Source organism: Notolepis coatsorum (assembly GCF_963971535.1).
Source record: "Notolepis coatsorum genome assembly, chromosome: 3".
Classification (NCBI taxonomy): domain Eukaryota; kingdom Metazoa; phylum Chordata; class Actinopteri; order Aulopiformes; family Paralepididae; genus Notolepis; species Notolepis coatsorum.
This window is the reverse complement of record NC_140167.1, coordinates 155,800,799-155,822,000: the sequence shown is the minus strand read 5'-3', so window position 1 is coordinate 155,822,000 and position 21,202 is coordinate 155,800,799. Positions and strand designations below refer to the sequence as shown.

General features: G+C 40.2%; 1 protein-coding gene across 1 annotated transcript in view; it reads left to right on the top strand.

The window, feature by feature from the left end:
- The window catches only part of LOC311225398 (uncharacterized protein), a gene marked incomplete at its 3' end in the record, with an annotated part of 134,380 nt that overhangs the window by 30,631 nt on the left and 82,547 nt on the right, over positions 1-21,202 (top strand). Inside the window, exons 5-8 of the mRNA XM_084310661.1 lie at positions 9,714-9,838; positions 10,554-10,627; positions 20,228-20,398; positions 20,927-21,120. Of these exons, the coding sequence (XP_084166787.1) occupies positions 9,714-9,838; positions 10,554-10,627; positions 20,228-20,398; positions 20,927-21,120 (564 nt within the window). The remainder of the gene's footprint in view (positions 1-9,713; positions 9,839-10,553; positions 10,628-20,227; positions 20,399-20,926; positions 21,121-21,202) is intronic.

Below are 21,202 nucleotides of genomic sequence, written 5' to 3'. Positions count from 1 at the left end.
CAGTGACAAAAGGAAATAAAGGTCAGGAATAAAGAATGATGTAATGACACACACCACACACACACACACACACACACACACACACACACACACACACACACACACACACACTCACTCACCCATGAGATCACTTCTCTGACTTGTGCACCTGACTAGTATTTAAAATCTTTGATTCCCCTGCGTGGTCCTCCTTGTAGCTGGGACACTGCTCTGGTGTTGTCCCGGGAGACATGTGAGGAGGGACACACCTTGGCACTGCAGCGTCATGGGAAGGTGATTAACCACTGTCTTCCTGGGAAATTATATCCAGAGGAACCCTTTCGCTATAGAACATCATGCTCACACTAGGCAGTCTGGAATGTTCCCTGTTGGGCTTATGACCGAACATAATGATGTTATGGCGTGTTATGATTATGAAATTTAAATTTTTTGCACTCATTGCACTTGGTCCTTTCCCCTCTGTGACAAGTCAAAATGCCTTGGATACAACTGTAGGCAATTGAACATCGAATTGAATATTGGCTATTTTGACCCCCCCCGCCCACCACCCACCCCTGCTCAAACAAGTTATGTAATCATTTGAAACCAGTATATATGTGTGCTTTGTTCGAGTCACATGGCTCAAGGGAGTCTTCCTCCGTTTGTATTTTGGTCTTGTGCTTTCGCCAGTCTACTGTACATCCTGTCACCAGCGAGCAAGACACATTCCTGTGGTTAGGGCATGGCGAAGAGGGTACCAGGAGAACCTGTTTTTGTAACCCTTAACCTGGTGTTGACTCATAACAATTTGCATTATTCCAGCCTTTCTGTCAAGTCATTTCTATGATCTGCTATTTCCTCCTCTTTCATCTGTGCATGTCTCCATTCAGCCCCTTTGTGTTCAGCTGTTACACAAGTACAGTTCAGTAATTTTTCAATCTTTGTTGTCCAAGAGTCAAAGACGCTCCCCCCACCCCACCCCACCTTGTCATCGTTCAAAAAGGCCCTCAAAACCTGTCTCTTCAGACAGGTGTTCCCCAGCTAATCTCCTCCCCTCCCTATGTTTCTATTGTCTAGTTGACACTTATTTTATTCTTTTACGTCTTTATTAAATGTTTTTTTTCCCCGTCTCTTTTGCCTAGAAGTAGCTGTTTAATGGCATTACAGATTATACCTTTAAAGGTATCATGATATTTCCATAATCTTTTGGACACTACTTGCCATGCTAGCTTACTGGAAGGTGTGGCTAATACAGGGTTTATGACAAAATGGCATCTTAAAGGGAAGTTCACCCAAATGTGCACATTTTCTCTGAGTGCTATCCATATAGTTTTGCAGTGACTTGCTGATGTTTGGGGTTTTTAGCTCTAGAGATGTCTGCCGTCACTCCAATACAACGGAGCTAAATAGCGATTATTTTGTGGCATTTAAAAAAAAATACTTTGAAAAACAGCAACGTTTCTTACCATTGAAAGGTTATTCATGATAATCCACAGACCTGGTTGTGAACAGTGGCATCTTTATTAACTCATTGACCGCCACGCTTAAGTGCGCCAGAGGGCGCTAGAGCGCCACCAGCTTTAATCAATGGGAGGAGTGGGAGATTTGCGCGTGCTTAAAATATATCTTAAAGGGGACCTGCATTGCTATTCCTAGCACTATTTGGGCAACTTTACACAATTCATGTGAGTCTATTGAAGACATCTGTAAGGTTTAAAAAAAAATTCATTGTTTTATATTTCTAATCAAGTACTCAAAACCATAATTTTCAGCCTCAGGATTTCAGGCTGTTATGGCCCCGCCCATAAGCACTTTGAGTGACAGTCAGCCCACACAGTCTGCGACTGGTAGACAGAGAGAGATAGAGAGAGAGAGAGGGGAGGGGGGGGGGGGGGGGGTGGGGGGGTGGGGGAGGAGAGAGAGAGAGAGAGAGAGAGAGAGAGAGAGGGAGAGGATTCACTTCCTTGTGTGCGTCCAGCAGACCAGGGGCTGTTGCAGTGGAAAAAGACAGGCCGTTATTGATAAGGCCCCCCCCCTACCCTCTCTCCCTCCCTCCCTCCCTCCCTCCCTCCCTCCCTCCCTCCCTCCCTCCCTCCCTCCCTCCCTCCCTCCCTCCCTCCCTCCCTCCCTCCCTCCCTCCCTCTCTCTTCCTTTCTTATTTTTTCCTTTCTTTCACTCTCTCCCTCTGTATCATTCTGCTCTCCGCGGGGCGGTGTTTCTGTGCGGGTCCCCTTCTCTCTCTCTCCCTCTCCCGTTCGGGGGTGTGTGCCGCGCGGCAGCTTGTGCTCCCGAATCGGGGGGGGGGGGACCTGCGCGCGGAGTGTTTGCACAGTGGTCTCTCTCTCTCTCTCTCATCTCTCTCTCTCTCTCTCTCTCTCTCTCTCTCTCTCTCTCTCTCCCTCTCTCTCTCTGTCTCTCCCTCTCTCTCTCCCTCTCTCTCTCCCTCTCTATCTCTCTCTCTCCCTCGCAGAGTGCATGCAGAGGTGTCAGGTTTCACTCTGCCTCGCAGTATGAGGAAGTGGTTTCCACTCGCTGTGTAGTCTAGGTAGATTGTGGGCGGGCATTAGCTCCAACCACAGAGCCAATCGCATCACTGTCCGCTTACCCAGGGCCCCGGTGACGTCACGATATGCCTCAAATCAGGATGACCTAATTAAATCTAGCAGGAAATGGTCTGAGCTGAATTCAGAGCAATCCGCCAATATGGTATTTAGACACAAAAACACATTGATACTAACTCCTATTACTATAATACAATGCTAGAGACTGAAAAATGACATTTATAATGCATGTCACCTTTAAATTATGGCTATGGGTTTAATACACTCGTCGATTATCAGTGAGTTACTTGCAGTCAACATGTACAAAACGGATTGTTTTTTCATCTGTACATTTCCGTATTGTTTGACAGTTTGAAGTAAGTATTGTTTGACAGTTTGAAGTGCATATTGCTTGTCAGTTTGAAATGAGTATTGCTTGTCAGTTTGAAATCAGTATTGCTTGACAGTTTGAAATAAGCATTGCTTGAAGTGAGTATTGTCTTCACATGTTGTCATTCCCTATGTAGTTTTGTGGGGACTTTAAAACCAAAGGTGATAGTAAGAGGGAAAAGTCAAGTCAAGAGTTTTATTTGTCACGGCATACGAGTATACAATGAAATGCGGGTGGTCTTGCTCGCAACGATGTGCATAATACAATAGTAATAACATATAATAGAATCCAATAGAACGACATTGTGCAATAAACAAGTAAACAGAGTAGGGCATATCGGTATATGTACATAAGTTATTTACAGAGCATGGTAGGACATGCTAGGTCCTGTGGTAGTGCAATACACTGTTAGCTACGGATGAGGCACTGGGTCTTTCTGTATGCTATATTATACAATCTCAAGTTATACTATACTAGGGGTGGGAATCACCAGTTTCATCACGATACGATACAATATCGATTCTTTGGACAACGATATGATATTTTCCGATATCACAAAGTCTGCCACGATACGATACGATTTGATTCGATTCAGGTGCCTGCGATCGATATGAGATGATATTATATGCCCATTTAACACAATCAGTAACATTTAAATCAACAACAAAAAAGGCAATGGAAATATCATTTGACATTTTTATTTTTGAGCTCTTCCAGACATTTAAATGAAAAACAATCTATTGTTTTTAATACAAATAGACCTCCTGTTCACTGTTTTTGGTTCGCTTTTTTCTTTCTTTCCGATATTAATATCCTATTCACTGTCACAGAGAAGACAGGAAGAATAGCCCCAGCACTGCTGTGGCTAATGGGGATCCAAATAAACATAAACAGAGCTGTATCTTGTCTGGAAAAGGCATATTGGGAGTCCGAAGGTGCAGTACCGGCCAGATCCTGTTAGTGGGGCTATTTCGAGAATGCACCCTCCTTCCCAGTCCCCACTTCTCTCTGCCTATGGCTCTGGGTTAGCTTACGCTAACGTAACGTTATTTTCTATCTTTAACGCGACGTGGGCATAATGGAATGGCGAGGATTGCAAAGCAGGTTAGATGCATTTGACCCGTGGCGGAATAAAACAGCAGGGACATGTTTTGGGTTGCAGAATAGGCACACTAGCCTTGCTCTAGTGACGCTCTAGACGCTAATGCTGTGTGCTGTTGATCCGAGCCGAGCGGATACAAGGGATTTTCAAAATAAGAGTATCGCAATATGAATCGATCTTTTTACGTTGCATCGATCCTATTTGATTATTGATAATAGATCGATATATCTATCGATAAACTTGAACTTGAAGAAACTTGAAACTTGTATCGTCCCACCCCTATACTATACTATTCTTAAAGTGACCTTTCCTTAGTGGCCATAAGTGTGGGCGTGTGCAGCAGCGTTTCCGTTAGCCGGTAATTACCGGTATTTGACCGGCAAAATCTGTTGAAGTCCGACATATTTAATCTCTCCGGTCTTAATGTCCGGTGAAAATAATTCCCTGAGTCTAAGCACAATTTGATTATTTGAATTGTATTAAAATAGGCTAAAATTAAATAGCCTATGCGATGAACGAAACAATCATTACATTTGTTTCATCGTTGCTTCTAATAATGACAACAACGTTGTCAGCGAGAGCTTAGTGCTGGGTGTGCGAATGCATGTGAAGCTGCAGAGCCGGAGCAGCAGCAGCACAGTGCAGTACTCCAATTCAGCCATTGGCAATTCAGCTGTTGGGTGGGGGGCGCTGCTGTGCGGTCCCCAGAAAAGAGCCAATAACAGCTGAATCTGCTGCTCTGCATCGACATACTCTCGCAAATAAGTCATTGGGAGGTGGAATGAGAGAGAGTCGTCACGCAAACCCACGATAATGTTGCCGTCTCTCTCTGCCAAATTTCTCAGTTCTTCGCGTGATATAATTAATACAAATGTCCAATATAACGGAATTCGTTAGCTCATAAAAATGTGATTATAACAGACTGCCGTTTATTAATGTCGGGCGACTGCCCACAGACACCTATTTGATTTAAAGTCGGCAGCAGCACGGAGTCTCGGGACTTATTTTATTTGGAATATAATGACTTTATACGCAAAAGTAGCCTAGTTTTAAGTAAAAATATTATAAATCTACATGCCTTGATGATGTCATTCTTTTGTTTTGTTGTCATTCTTTTGCCTATCAATTGTCTTTAAGCTCAATAAACTCTGACCGGAATTTCTCTCATTTGACCGGTAGATTGAAATCTACCGGACACTGAGGCCGGCAACAATTTTTTCTAACGGAAACCCTGGTGTGCAGCATGAGTGTGTGCTTGCTCATGTTAAAGTGGCTGCTAGTGTGTGAGCGTGTACAGTGTGTGTGTCGTGTGTGTGCTCATGTGTGCTTGTGTGTGGATAGTTCAGTGTTCAAGGCTCTGATGGCCTGGGGGAAGAAGCTGAGCCGAAGTCTCTCTGTCCTAGTAGCTGGTGTTCGCAGGCGTCTGCCTGACCTCAGCAGCATGAACATAGAGGGGAATAAGGCGGGGAGTGAAGTTAGAGGAGGGAAGTGGGATTCATTTATAAATGACAGCTGTTTTAGATTGAACTTTTCTGTTTGAGTGCAAGATGGGTCAGTGACAAAAGGAAATAAAGGTCAGGAATAAAGAATGATGTAATGACACACACACACACACACACACACACACACACACACACTGATCACTCACCCATGAGATCACTTCTCTGACTCGTGCACCTGACTAGTATTTAAAATCTTTGATTCCCCTGCGTGGTCCTCCTTGTAGCTGGGACACTACTCTGGTGTTGTCCCGGGGGACATGTGAGGAGGGACACACCTTGGCACTGCAGCGTCATGGGAAGGTGATTAACCACTGTCTTGGGAAATTATATCCAGAGGAACCCTTTCGCTATAGAACATCATGCTCACACTAGGCAGTCTGGAATGTTCCCTGTTGGGCTTATGACCGAACATAATGATGTTATGCCGTGTTATGATTATGACATTTTATTAATTTGAATTTCATTTGCCTGTTTATGAGTCACAAATCAGTTCACTCTGTGTTTTTTTTTTTTTTTTGCACTTATTGCACTTGGTCCTTTCCCCTCTGTGACAAGTCAAAATGCCTTGGATACAACTGTAGGCAATTGAATATCGAATTGAATATTGGCTATTGTGACCCCCCCGCCCACCACCCACCCCTGCTCAAACAAGTTATGTAATCATTTGAAACCAGTATATATGTGTGCTTTGTTCGAGTCACATGGCTCAAGGGAGTCTTCCTCCGTTTGTATTTTGGTCTTGTGCTTTCGCCAGTCTACTGTACATCCTGTCCAGTGATGTACCTGAACGCGTTCAATGAACGATCGTTCATGAACGCGTTCGTATTTTGGGGGGGCAAACGTGAACTGAAGGGGTGTTTTTTCCGCTAAATGAACGTAATTGAGAACGCGTTCATTCTCAGCGCTGTATAACGGCGTTTAAAAGTGCGTTCATTCTCAGCACTATATTATAGCGGCGTTCAAAAGTGTGCCAGATTTTATATGCCTTTCAGCTGAAAACCCAGTTAAAACACACCGTAAACAGGCTTTAAAATAATGCGGAAAACCACCCATTCTGGCAACCGCTCTGGGCGGGGCTTCGGGGAGTCTGGTAGTAGAGCAGCAGCACTCGCACTTGGCTCTGCACTCGCTCAGAATCAGACTCTACGACATCGGTGTATGAGCATTTAAAAGAGTTTTAGTTAAAGTCAGTAAATGTTTTGCACTTTGAATATTGAACTTTGAGGTACAACCTTAGTTTCATACCTCAGCCTGGTTCCTACCTCGTGTTGTGTTAGTTAGGGGTGGGAATCACCAGTTTCATCATGATACGATACGATATCGATTCTTTGGACAACGATACGATATTTGCCGATATCACAAAGTCTCTCACGATACAATACGATACGATTAGATTCAGGTGCCTGCGATCGATATGAGATGATATCATATGCCCATTTAACACAATCAGTAACATTTAGATCAACAAAAAAAAGGTAATGAAAATATCATTTGACATTTGTATTTTTGAGCTCTTCCAGACATTTAAAGGAAAATCAATCTATTGTTTTTAATACAAATAGACCTCCTGTTCACTGTAAAGTGCCACGTTTTTATATATTGAGCTTTAAACTTTAAGCAAAATTTTTTGGAACTCAAAACTCACACCCTCCCTCTCCCAAACAGTTCCTACAACAATTTGTTGATGTTGCATGATCATGTATAGGCCTACATTTATTATGTATTATATTGTTTATGTTTAAATAACATTTAAACATCAAACTCCTCTGACCTCATCTGGTCTTTCCAAAGACGCGCGCACACACACACACACAGAAAGGGAGAATGCTATGCTGTAACATCTACACACACGGAGCTACTGCTGTTGTTCTTGGGCGGATATGAGACTCGCCACAGGATTTTCAAAATAAGAGTATCGATATGAATCGATCTTATTACATCGCATCGATCCGATTCGATTGTTGATAATTACATCGATGTATCGATCTGGATCGATGTATCGTCCCACCCCTAGTGTTAGTACAGAGTTATGTTGGGATTGTCGGCACATGTTTATATGTTTGCACAATGACTACTTTCACTTTTGGTACTTTAAGTATATTTAGATTATTATACTTAATAAAGACCATTCAAGCAGCACGTTTTTCCTCATGTTTTTGAAAATATACTGTAGAGATGAAAGCTGCAGCTGCTACTAGTGTGGACTGAATGGGCGGCAGCAAAGCATTATGGAAATGCCAGTATTCTGTGGTTCTATTATGGGTTGTGGCAATAAATTTGACAAATAATAGCTTGCAGCAACGTATTGAAAAAAGAACTATAAACTATAAATTAGTTCAATTTTGAAACCATGAACTTTTGTTAAAATTTTTGAATTATGAACTATGAACTGAACTAGTTCATTTTAAAATTTGTGAACTGTGAACTGAACTAGTTCATGTAGAAAGTGAACTTTCCCAACACTGATCCTGTCACCAGCGAGCGAGACACATTCAAGTTCAAGTTCAAGTTTCCTTTATTGCCACGCAACCAGGTTGGTGGTATTCTTGTTCGGTACAGGCCAGGGTGGATACATAATACAGTACAACATGACACAATAAATACATAAATACAGCACAGCACAACATAGCACAACATAAACACACAGAAGAATCTAGTCTATCGGTCAGGAGCTTGGTTAGTGTGGGGGCGGAAGGGGGAGAGGGGGGCCAAGGGAGTTCAGGGTCCGAATGGCGGTGGTTATGGCATGGCGAAGAGGGTACCAGGAGAACCTGTTCTTGTAACCCTTAACCTGGTGTTGACTCATAACAATTTGCATTATTCCAGTCCTTCTGTCAAGTCATTTCTATGATCTGCTATTTCCTCCTCTTTCATCTGTGCATGTCTCCATTCAGCCCCTTTGTGTTCAGCTGTTACACAAGTACAGTACAGTAATTTTTCAATCTTTGTTGTCAGACAGTTCAAACAGTCCAAGAGTCAAAGACGCTCCCCCCACCCCACCCCACCTTGTCATCGTTCAAAAAGGCCCTCAAAACCTGTCTCTTCAGACAGGTGTTCCCCAGCTAATCTCCTCTCCTCCCTATGTTTCTATTGTCTAGTTGACACTTATTTTATTCTTTTACGTCTTTATTAAATGGTTTTTCCCCCCGTCTCTTTTGCCTAGAAGTAGCTGTTTAATGGCATTACAGATTATACCTTTAAAGGTATCATGGTATTTCCATAATCTTTTGGACACTACTTGCCATGCTAGTTTACTGGAAGGTGTGGCTAATACAGGGTTTATGACAAAATGCATCTTAAAGGGGAAGTTCACCCAAATGTGCACATTTTCTCTGAGTGTTATCCATATAGTTTTGCAGTGACCTGCTGATGTTTGTGGTTTTCAGCTCTAGAGATGTCTGCCGTCACTCCAATACAACGGAGCTAAATAGTGATTATTTTGTGGCATTTTCAAAAAAACGTTTGAAAAACAGCAACGTTTCTTACCATTGAAAGGTTATTCATGATAATCCACAGACCTGGTTGTGAACAGTGGCATCTTTATTAACTCATTCACCGCCACGCTTAAGTGCGCCAGAGGGCGCTAGAGCGCCACCGCTTTAATCAATAGGAGGAGTGGGAGATTTGCGAGTGCTTAAAATATATCTTAAATTATGGCTATGGGTCTAATACACTCGTCGATTATCAGTGAGTTACTTGCAGTCAATGTACAAAACGGATTGTTTTTTCATCTGTACATTTCCGTTTTATACCAATTGCCAATCCCCCATCCTGTTTCCTAGGTTGAGTGGTAGTTATTTTGATTCTCGGGCGTTTGTTATTCCAAATACATTTAGATATCATAGTTTGTGTCTTGCGCCAGTGGTCTATTGGAGGAGGCAGGGGGAGCATTGAGCTATGAAAATGTATGTAATTATGGGAATAATCTATCTTCTTGTCTGACTCTAGGGAATACGGTATAAGTGTACTTCCCATAAAGTTGCTGTGTTCCTTTAAAGTGTTAAGATCGTCTGTTTGGTGGATCTGGCGACCCTTGTGGTGATAAACATTGGTGCGTTTTGAAACTGAGTTTCACCACCACCACTTGTGTTGCCTACAAACATACATAGTAGATAGATACATAGATACAGTTCATTTATGTATATATGATTTTTTTATAAAAAAAATTATTTATCCCACTCTTTACATTTTCATTACAGGTTGGACTTGCTGCACGGAGGCCCCCTGGAGGACTTATTTAAGAAGGGCAAGATTTTTGACCAAGCCTTGACCAAGACCTCTGCTAACCAGGAATCCATGTTGGACCTCTTGAATACGATGCTAAGTATGTTTTCATCCTCCTCATGAGCAGATGCTGAAATTGGAAGTGTGGTATCCCAAAAACATATAGTGTTTTCTTTCATTTAATTTTCAAAATTAATGTATCCAGATAATGTAAAAAGGTCTTAGGTTAGTTGGAATGTTTAACATTTATATTATATAGTAGTGAACCTATACAGTATTATATAATGCTATATTAATTCATGCAAATTTTAGAAGGAAATGAATGAATGAATGAATGAATGAATGAATGAATGAATGAATACTTTTATTTAAAATGGACACCACAGCTACATTGGACCAGTCACAGTGGACAGACCAGATGTGTTTTTGCGTGTTTAAAGCATGCTCGTTTTCAACACCAGTCCATTGAGGCTTTTCTAAAAGATAGAATAAAATGAACAGTATAATACAGAATTAAAATCACAAATCAGAAAAAATAGTTACCAGAACAAGAGTCCATGATCAAAACAACAAAACCAGTCCACGTCTACATATGTGAGCACTGCTGCTTTGATTTCAACCATACTTTGAGTCCTCTGTTGACGTTCTATTTATCTGACATAATTCAATGTGTTATTGGTGGTCAATTGTAAATTTTTGTTGGACTTAAAACCAAATAAATGTGACTGAGTGATTCATTTGCTGTGGGTTCGTAGACAACTCCTGTGACAGCAACCAGCGTTTAACATTTTTCTTTTGTTTTTTTTGTCTTGAAGGTTCATCTCCACAAGCCAAGCCCAGCAATAACTCCCTCGTGGATAGCGGCATTAATACCCTTCAGATGGATCAGGTGGGTTGTTATTAAGAAATAATAGGAGCGACAAAAGAACGTTTTCTAAGTAGACAGGCACTAGCCCCAAACCAGGGCCTCAGAGTATTCAAAGCCCATTCAACCTTCTCACACAGGCCATTGTGCAGGCGCACCATGAACATGTTTCTTTCCTCACGTTGGCTATAGAAGGATGGCTTTGTGTTAAATATGTTGTATTGCTTGGTAGTGCAGCTACAGTACATACTGCACATACTACTACTACTACTACTACTACTAATAATAATAACTTTATTTGTATAGCACCTTTCATACAGGGGATTGCAGTTCAAAGTGCTTTACATCAGTAAGAAATAAGACATAAAATCTGTGTAAAACAAGCAGCAAGAGCAAAGCATAAAGTGCAGATATATTAATCAAAATCATATCAGAACCTCACGTTTCAATAGGCTTCTTGAATTTCTGTAATCTGTTACAAAACATGATTAAGGTCATAGTATGCACCCAGCGGATAGTGGGGCGTTTAAGCATTACATACAGTGGAAAGTAAACACAGGCTACAAACCAGCCAAAATAAGACCATACGATTGGTCCTAAATCTGCCACCTCGAACCCATATTGAGCCATGTCACTTCAATGAGGTGGGATGGCTCCCTGTGGAGCAGAGGGTCTCCTTTCTGAAACTGGGACATATGTATAAAATGTTAAATGGATCTGCCCCCAGATATTTATGCTCTCGTATTGTCCTGCATGGCCAGGTCCACGGACGACAGTTACGGTCTGGACAGCTCTCAGTTTATGAGCCTAGAAAGGGTTCCTATTCACAGAATGGCTTTCTGTCTACAGCCTGCCGGCTGTGGAACTCTCTGCCCAGGGCCATCCAAAACTCCCCCACTATTGCTGTCTTCAAGAGGGGTGTGAAGCGACATCTGCAACAATAGGTTGCAGAGGGTGCTTGGCCACCACTCTTGAAGAACAGGAACATGACATGCTGTAATGAGGCTCTTTCAGAAAATTGTGTTGTCTATTTTATCTACTTGTTGTATCTATTTTATCTTCTTAACTATTTCTTTGTGATTTATTGTATTCTTCTTGGGACCATGTTGGAAACAAGTCGACAGACTTTCACATGTTATCCTTGTACCCCTTGTTTTTATACTATTGTATAAATTGTATGTACTAAATAAAAATCAAATCAAATCAAATCAAATCACGAGACAGAGTGGGTTATAGAAATTAGATCACGCCTATGGGTGGTTGTTAGGCCCGAGGCGCAGCCGAGGGTCGTTAGACCCCCATAGGCGTGATCTAATTTCCATAACACACTCGGTTGTGTGATGTAATGCTTTTATACAATGGCCGAATTCATCCAACCTTATTGCTATACAATAAACACTCATTAATTGAAGATTTATTGACAACCATCCGCAGAAAAAGTAGTTAAAAAAAAATAAAAAATTGCCTCCATGTGGAAGCAGCTCGGAGGTGCGCTGTTTCAAGGCAAGAATGCAGTGAGTGTGGGTTATTGGTTTGATTGATTGCAAATTTTATTAATGTCCGCCTTGTTTCGAACTGGTTAACAACTGTTAAAAACGTCATTCTTAGATTCTTCTATAGAAAGTAGGTTAAAAAAAATAAATACGTTTTCTTTGCCCTATAGGAGGCAAATTTTGTTTTGAACCTACTTTCTATAGAAGCAGCTGGGAGGTGCACTGTTTTAAGTGAGTGTGGGTTATTGAATTGATTGATTGATTGTTTGATTGAAAATTGTATTAATGTCTGCCTTGTTTCAAACTGGTTAGGCTTAGGCCCTCTTTCGAAGTCGCCCTCTTTCGAAGTTGGTTATGCTTAGAGTTTGGAATCAGGGCTGGTGGTCTATCGCCCTGCTCTAAAGATAGGCTGACATTAATACAATTTTCAATCAATCAATTCAATAACCCACGCTCACTTAAAACAGCGCACCTCCCAGCTGCTTCTATAGAAAGTAGGTTCAAAAAAATATATATTTGCCTCCTATAGGGCAAAGAAAAGTTTTTTTTTTTTTTACCTACTTTCTATAGAATCATCTAAGAATGAAGTTCTTAACAGTTCTTAACCAGTTCGAAACAAGGCGGACATTAATAAAATGTTCAATCAATCAATCAATCAATCAATTCAATAACCCACACTCACAACAGCGCACCTCCGCGTGAGCGTGTGTTATTGGTTTGATTGATTGATTGCTTGAACATTTTATTAACAGTGAAATGAATGTCCTTTTGACGAATGGCAGACTTCCCCGCGATTTATATTTTGTTCCACAATTACTCATGACCCACCAATTACATAATCCAACATTGTGTAAGAAACTAACACATTCGCCGTGACAGAATAGTTTTTGATTTAGTCGTTATGACGCTTTCAACATATCCATTCGTAAAGATTATTGTCCGCCATCTTTTGTATTTTATTTTTCTATTATTTTTTAAACAAACATATAAACAAACATGACAACACACAATAAGATATACAAGCATTATTAACAGTGCACATCCAATGAAATCACCATATAGTTAAATGTCTTATACAGGATATACCCCCAATACCTGCTATCTAATACCCTACACACATATCAGGGGTGCAGTCGTAATATGGGCGGAGGCCAAACGGTATCCTATTATTATGCAAAGTCTAGGCACTTATCACCTAGACTTTGCATAATAATAGGATGCGCGCACTTCGAAGCCCAAACGCTGTTTGACCGCGGTTGCCCAGCACTGCACCACTGACACATATGCTCTAGCTCAGGGGTGGCCAACCCGCGGCTCGCGAGCCGCATGCGGCTCTTTGCCCGTCAATGTGCGGCTCTTCCATCCATAAAAAAAAAAAAAATATTCATATTTTTTTTTTTTACTTTTTTTTTTATGTCACTCATTCCATAATGACGTAGAATACAATTTTTTTTTTTTTTTAATGGCCATTTGCATGTTCTTGGTATCTGAATCTAGGGACATATATGGATCAGTGTCAGAAATAGTGTGTCTGTTACTAGGCTTGAGTAAATTGTAATGAACCAAAGGAGAATATCAATTCTATTTAATTTTTTTTTATCTTTGACTGTGAATAACACCATGCTAAAATTGACCAGACCTGAAAAATCTAAGCAAATGAATAAAGGGAAGATGATTAAACAGAAGGTTTTGTAAAATACAGTACTGAATTCTGCCATCTTTTTTATAATGTAAATTTCTCCACCATTTTTCATCATATTGCAACACCGTTTTTTGCAAGACGTTCACAGAAAGGTAGAGAAACTAACTGCGTTCTGTTTTATGGCAATAACGTTCAGGTTTGTGGGAGATAATCCCAAAAAATAAGAGAAATAAAAAAGTAAATCCAGAAGTCAGATGATTGACAGGGGCTGGTGTGAGCTGGTTAGGGTCGTTTTTCGAAATTTGAAAGCCCCGAGTCTCTTCCTTCAAAAGACTACACTCACTTTTGGATGTGCCACTTCCTCCTGTCAATATGCGCCGGTTTCCGACTCAATGCCCTGAGATTTCTATAATCTTATATTTCACTAATAACAGTTAAACTAATTGGTAAACAAACGTAATGCTGAAAATATACACGTTTACTGTATATCTCGGGCTTAAGAGTTTAACCCTGTGAGGCCCAAATTAAAAAGACATTAGTAACTTCAGAGGCCAGAGGGTGGGACATATAAACACATTTACTATCAAATAGCATTGTGAGGCTGAACAACAGGACCAATTGACTATACATGTGCTTAAAGGGGAACTATCTTATAAATGGCCTTTTTCAGTGTTTACCATTGTTTCTTAGCTATATGGACTTATAGGATCTATGTCTCTAATTCTCATATTGGCGCATTCTTCCAATTCTCCTCTCACAATATTCACCCTCACTGAACTGAGTCATCTGAAAATGTGCATATATGTGATGTCAGAGATTTCTCAGCTGCATAATAATGTGGCAGTTGATGTGGCAGTTGGCACCAGGCCACAGTGGTTGGAGCCCAGCCTCAAAACGGCTTAAGATCTTGAGGTAGAAAAATGCGGTTTTTGAGTACTTGATTAGAATACAAATACAAATACAAAACAATGCATATTTTTCTTTTGAAAAAAACCTAGGTGTTCCATAGACTCACAGGAATTGTGTAAAAGTGCCCAAATAGTGAAAGAAATAGTAAAATAGTTCCCCTTTAACATTTTTTAAATAAACATTATTTTTTTAAATGGCTAAAAGTGATTTTGTAATTTTGCAACCGTGGGTCTCACAGGGTACTTTTAACCCTGTGAGGCCCAAATAAAAAAGACATTAGCAACTTCAGAGGCCAGAGGGTGAGACCTATAAACACATGAAGGGTGCCGTGACTGAAAAAAAAGGTTGAGAAACGCTGGTATATGGTGTGGCTCTTTGTGGTACCACAGTATTTTTTGTGGCTCTTAGTCTCTGACTGGTTGGCCACCCCTGCTCTAGCTCGTACCCCCTCGCTCCTAACCAGACACTACCATTATATGCTAGCTTTTATTTTCTCCACCACTTCTAACCACATTGTCATTTTGGATTCATTGAGACCCAAAATTCTTGCTGTAGATATTTCTTGATAAATCACATCGAGATATGTAATAATCCAGACCTTTCGGCAAATTTTTTCCGGTTGGAACCATCGTGATGCTATCAGCTTTTTAGCCACTGTGATACCCGATAAAACCAATCTCTTTAGCTGTGGATGTACTGCACACTCAAAAACATCATTCAGCAGTAATACAGAGGGGTGTACAGGTATATTCAGAGTTAAGAGATTTGATAATTGCTGGTTCACCTCTTTCCAGAATATCTTAACTGGTGGGCAGTCCCAGTACATGTGCATAAATGTCCCCTCGTCCCCATTTGTACATAAGGAGCATTTGGAGTCTTGTTTAAGACCAATTTTTTTCAGTCTTATAGGAGTCAAGTATGTCCTGTGAATATAGTTAAGATTTATTTGTTGATGGTCCGGGTTCCTTGATGTAAATCGAACATTTGCCCAGGCTTCTTGCCAATCAAAATCACTTTCCAGGTCTGGTATATCCCTCCTCCAGACGGACTCTAGGTGGAGGGTTTCATACGAGGACGTTAGTAATTGATGATAAAAATCTGAAACAAAACCTCTCGATGTCTCTCTTTCATAGAATAATTTGTGGTATCTGTGGTGTTCAATTGGTATCTTTAATGGAACACCGTGAGACTTCAAACATAACAATAAGTGTGCGTAAAAAAAATTTGTGGACTCGGTGAGATTAAATCTTTTGCGTATTTCTTCATAACTACAAAAACCCTGTTTGTTAAAAACATCACCTAATGAGTGTATGCCTTGCTTTTCCCATATAGGGAATCTTATAGGTCGTTTTCCAATCAAGAGTGCATTGTTATTGAATAAGGGAGTATGATTATGCCATTTATGTGGGTTAGAATATTTTTTTTGTGTTTCACGCCATATCCGGATCGCATGAGTAATTATGGGGCCAAATTTTCGTTCGCATTGCTTAATTGATAATTTAGTGTATGCTATGTCCTTCAGTCTATGTGGGGCTACTATATTTTCTTCTAATTTTCTCCAGGATACTAATGCTTGGGGATCAAACCATGTTGTCAATGGTCTTAAAGTGTACGCCTTAAAATAGTGGAAAAAACCTGGAAATGCCATACCACCGTCTGCTTTGTTTCTCTGTGCGGTGGATCTTTTTATACGTGGTGGTTTGTTATTCCAAATAAATGTGTATGTGGAGGAGTGTAATTTTTTCCAGTAACCCTCTGGAGGGGGTAACGGTAGCATTGGGCTGAAGAAGTTGATTCTAGGTAGTACGTCCATCTTAACTATTGATATCCGTGCCTGTACTGAGTTTTTAAGTTTTGACCACCTATCAAGGTCGTCTTTGATTTTGTTTTGGATTTTTATGTAATTGTGCTTCACCGTTTGTCTTATGGTGGGGAATATTTCCACTCCCAAACATCTAAAGTGTGTTATTGTCCGCCATCTTGCTTTCATTTCTAAAACCACGAACGGCGGAGTGATTGTAATTCGGTTGTGGGCGGGTTCTGGGACCACGAGCGTGGGTTATAAGAAATAACCATGTGTAGCTTGACTGTTTCAGCCAATCAGAATAGAGACATTTGCATGGCATTGTATAAAGAAAAATAAGCAAGTAAGCTATTATAAGTAAAATAATAGCAAGGGTAAAATGAGCACATACTGTACCTAACATACAAGGGTAACATAGTTTCTGATGAAGAACTGCACAGAGCGAGAGGAGGGAGAACAGACTCATAAGGTCTGACAATCAGGTATATCAATTCACTTTTGAATAAACACATTCTATAAATAGATATAAAACTGACGTTCATTTACCAGTGATATGGCATTCGCTTTCAGTGATTTCTCAATAGATTGTATAGGTCCTATACTATAGGACAACATTATTATGTCAGAACTCGACTGGTGAAGAAAGGGAACTGAATTAATGCAAACTGAATCCGGTCCTCTTGGTTGTGCTGTGTCCATACTATTATGTAAACCACCTTGTATTATGTGACACTTTTTTCAAAGGGGCCTATTGTGTTGTAGTTGTATGGCACCTGTGTTTGTGCAGTTAGACATATGATATGTGCTAGTATCTAGCCGTGTGTTACTTTAACTATGTATCCACATACTTTGCGTTGTAACAAACAATGGTGTGGTTCTAGGATATACAATCAACTTACTACATTTACATGCCGAATTTGGAATTTTAAATATAGTTCTTTATGGAATGTAACAGTTTACAGTAGATATTCAATTCACTGAAATATGGAACATTATGCCATTTTCGCGGCATTTTTTTTACTTGAACTTGAGGACTGCATACTTTTTTTGAAAAGCGTATCTTTATACTTTATACTTATAGCACATGCATAAGCCTGGTCTCTTTTGAAAGATAACATTCAGAAGGTTCTTACACAATACAGAAAAATCACTTTTAGTGCTAATTAAATAGAGCAACATACGTCTGAATTGAGTTGAATTTGAACTTGTGTTCAAACTTGTACGTTTTTCTGTAGTAATTGCAATATCCCAAAAATAAATATAAAAAAAATTGGTATAACCTGGAAAACACAGCGGGTCCATAACCTGAAGTCTTATGTCCAGGTCCAAATTTCATAAAAATTCTTTCAGAAATGGGTGTTTCAGAGCGATTTTCGGTAAACTGTGTACCAAAAAAGAAGTTCTCCAGTATTCCATTTCCTCATTAACGGCAATTCATTCTGAGTGTTTATCACTTCTGGTTTTTGTTCGTCAATTTTCATCTAGATCCCTGATTCGCACACCCCCACTCATTGGCTACAACCCTGACCAATAATTTCCTCAATCGGCGAAATATTGACAGTTCTAGAGCCTCGGGAGTCCGGGGTGGTAATCTGACGCTCCCGTGTAAAAAGTTGCACGCCTGACATATCGGCATGTAACATGAGAACCGAGGCACGGATTTTGTCGAGTGAGGTGGCATTCGAACGGCAACAAATAGTCCTTTAATTCTATATATAATATGTTCGGCAAAAAAATGCAGCCCAAGCCGCTAGACGCTCGCAAAGTGCTGTGACTTTCGTCTGTTCCGCCGGCGGGCACGATGGCCCGGGCCGTTGCATGTTAACACATTGGACGCCAGGGATTAGTCTGGGCCCGTGGTAGCTAGGCCAAACATTAAAACATAGGACTTCGCCACCTTGTTTGCAGGGCTATATTCTATTCTATATTATAGTTATGGATACAATACTATGGCCCATTTGACATCAAATATCTATCGTTCAATATGTGAAAAATTATAAATTTTTCCATCCATACGTTCCCTTGTTATACCGTGGTGAATATCAGTATAGTTATAGCGTGATCTGGGGTAATTCCCGAAAGGCTGAGTAATAGCCATATGCGTGTATTCTACTAAAAGCGTTGCCATTTCTTGCCTGGACTAGCTACTATTCTCAAATAAAATCTAGATTATAGGTATTATGTTTCATCATGAATGCATTAATGAATCGTTTTTTGATGCTTTGATTGCCACCAACGGCATACGTTATGGAGTAACGTTACACACACACTTTCGGATCGCAATGAAGACATTCTTGGATCAATGCAAGATTGATATCATATAGCCCTTACCTTGACTAGGATGTACCCTAAAAAGAATATTCCAATTATCTGATCGCCATTCCAAGTATTGATGTCCATCGTGTCACCAACATAATCCACCACACAACATGGATCGGGAGTATTTGATTCTTCTCAATCCGAGCGTTATAACCGCTCGTCTTGCCCGGAGAAAAATAGTCGACCAGACCCATATAATCGACACACAGCCCAAGACACAAGGTTTCAAAGGGTGCTCAATACCGCCACCTGGAAGGATGCGGACGGTATTGCACCTTTGCGATCTCAGACTCATTCCAGATAACACCAGGCTTCCTGGATGGATAATGACTACAAATATCGAAAAAAATAATAAACAACCAAAACCCGAGATATCTCGGGTCTGGCACCCAACCGCTGGCGAGTTAACCCGACTTATCTCGGGTTTGGCGCCCAAAGGGTTAAGAGTTCTTCTGTACACAGCATTATGTTTTCAACTCAGTAATGAAGTAGAGGTTTAATCTATTGATATGATATTTCAATAGCAATCTAGACAACTATGATGCCAAGTGGCTCATGCCATTGAGCAAGCGAATGCCCACGTTAACCATAACGATATAACTCTTATCTTTGATCGTTGATTGGCCAATTTAGCTAGTAATGACATCCAAACTAGTTAGGATATGCCCTAAGTAATCATGGTGCAAATGTCATAGCTGATTATTAGTTACAAACGAACTACTGCAAGCCTCTAGTTTGGACATTACACCCTAACAGATAACTTATACGTTAAGCTGGTGCTCTTTCATTTAGTCAGTATGTGAAAAGACAATCTGGGAGAACGTTTTGTTTTGTACTTTTCTTATTTAAGATAAACAAATATTTGTATAAAATTGTATTGATACAAATGAATGCCCCTTTCCTTTTTTATGATAATTTTTTTTAGATCAAACAAAACATGACAACACACAATATAATAATAATAATAATAATAATAATAATAATAATAATAATAATAATAATAATAATAATAATAATAATAATAATAATAATAATAATAATAATAATAATAATAATAATAATAATAATACTAACAATAACAATAATGACATTAGAATAACAAAAATAATAAATACAGACACAAAAACCTTTTTTTTTTTATTAAATTATATTACTACAGAATGAATGCCTATGTATTATTAACATGTATACTATTCAAGATAAATTATGTTGTATTTGCTTATTTAGATTCTCGTAGCTGTATGGCTGTTGGTGTGCTGCTGTCTGGTTCTCCTCCTGACATTTTCAGTTCACAGTCACAGTTTAAACAAAGTTCTTATCTTGTAATAATCCCAATGATCATATCAACCCCTCACAGTAGGCCATGAGAAAAAAAATAATAATAAAGAAAACCTACCACAACCCACATATTGTACTCTTATTTTCTACTCTTATTTTCTCATCTCAACCCCTTGCAGGAGGCCATGAGAGACATACTGGAGTCCATGGGCCTGTTGAAGAAGGCCATCTGCACTCTGGCTTTGTCTATGGTCAACACCTCCTCCGCCAGCCCCATCACCTACGCCACACTCACCTTCTGCAAGTCCAATGACACCATACTGGAGGTCTCCCTGATCACAATCAACCAGGTTAGCTATAATAGAATATAGATATAGCCCTGCAAACACAGCCACTTATTCCTATCTCTTAGAGCGTTGGGGTGGTAGGAACAAAAGATGCTCAAGTCCGTGGCGTCCAAAGAGTTAATGTCCCCATGGGCCAGACACGTCTTCTTTAAACAAGCCAAGAAGAAACATTACAATAAATCAAGAACAAAACAAAAAACCATGAAGTAAATTTTTTTTTTTATAAATGAATGCAACACTCCCAGACATACCCCACGAAAAGGTAAGGAAAAACGTACTAAAACCTAGCAATAGGAAAAAACGCACCACAGGCAATGTGGAGGAGAGAACCCTTAGAAGGGCCATTCAAGGGGGGGATCTCCCTTCTTAGATATCGGTGATAGTAGTGTTGCACTAAAACTGGCGAAACAGTCGGTAAGCATGCGCACATACGTGTAATGAAACACAGATAAGTGCATGCAATAGCAACTGAACATTTTAAAAGATTGAAAATAGAGCTGATGGCGGATCTGAATGCCTCTGATTTGCCAGATCCTGACGCAGCTGATGCTGAACAACCCCACCGAGGTGGTGTCGGCGGTTGGGGAGGCTGTGATGTTGTTCGACCTGCTGCAGAAAGAGACCAGGCTGTGGGACAGTCTGCTGACCTTGCCCCGTGTCCTGGCGCCCACCTCTCTGGACCAAGCGCTGAACGACGTGGAACTTCTGCTCACCAACGCACAGGGGTAACGCGGTTGCTGACGAAGAACCACAAGAATCAGACAAAATAATCTAAAAGACTTCAGATGAAGAACCATACTGTATACG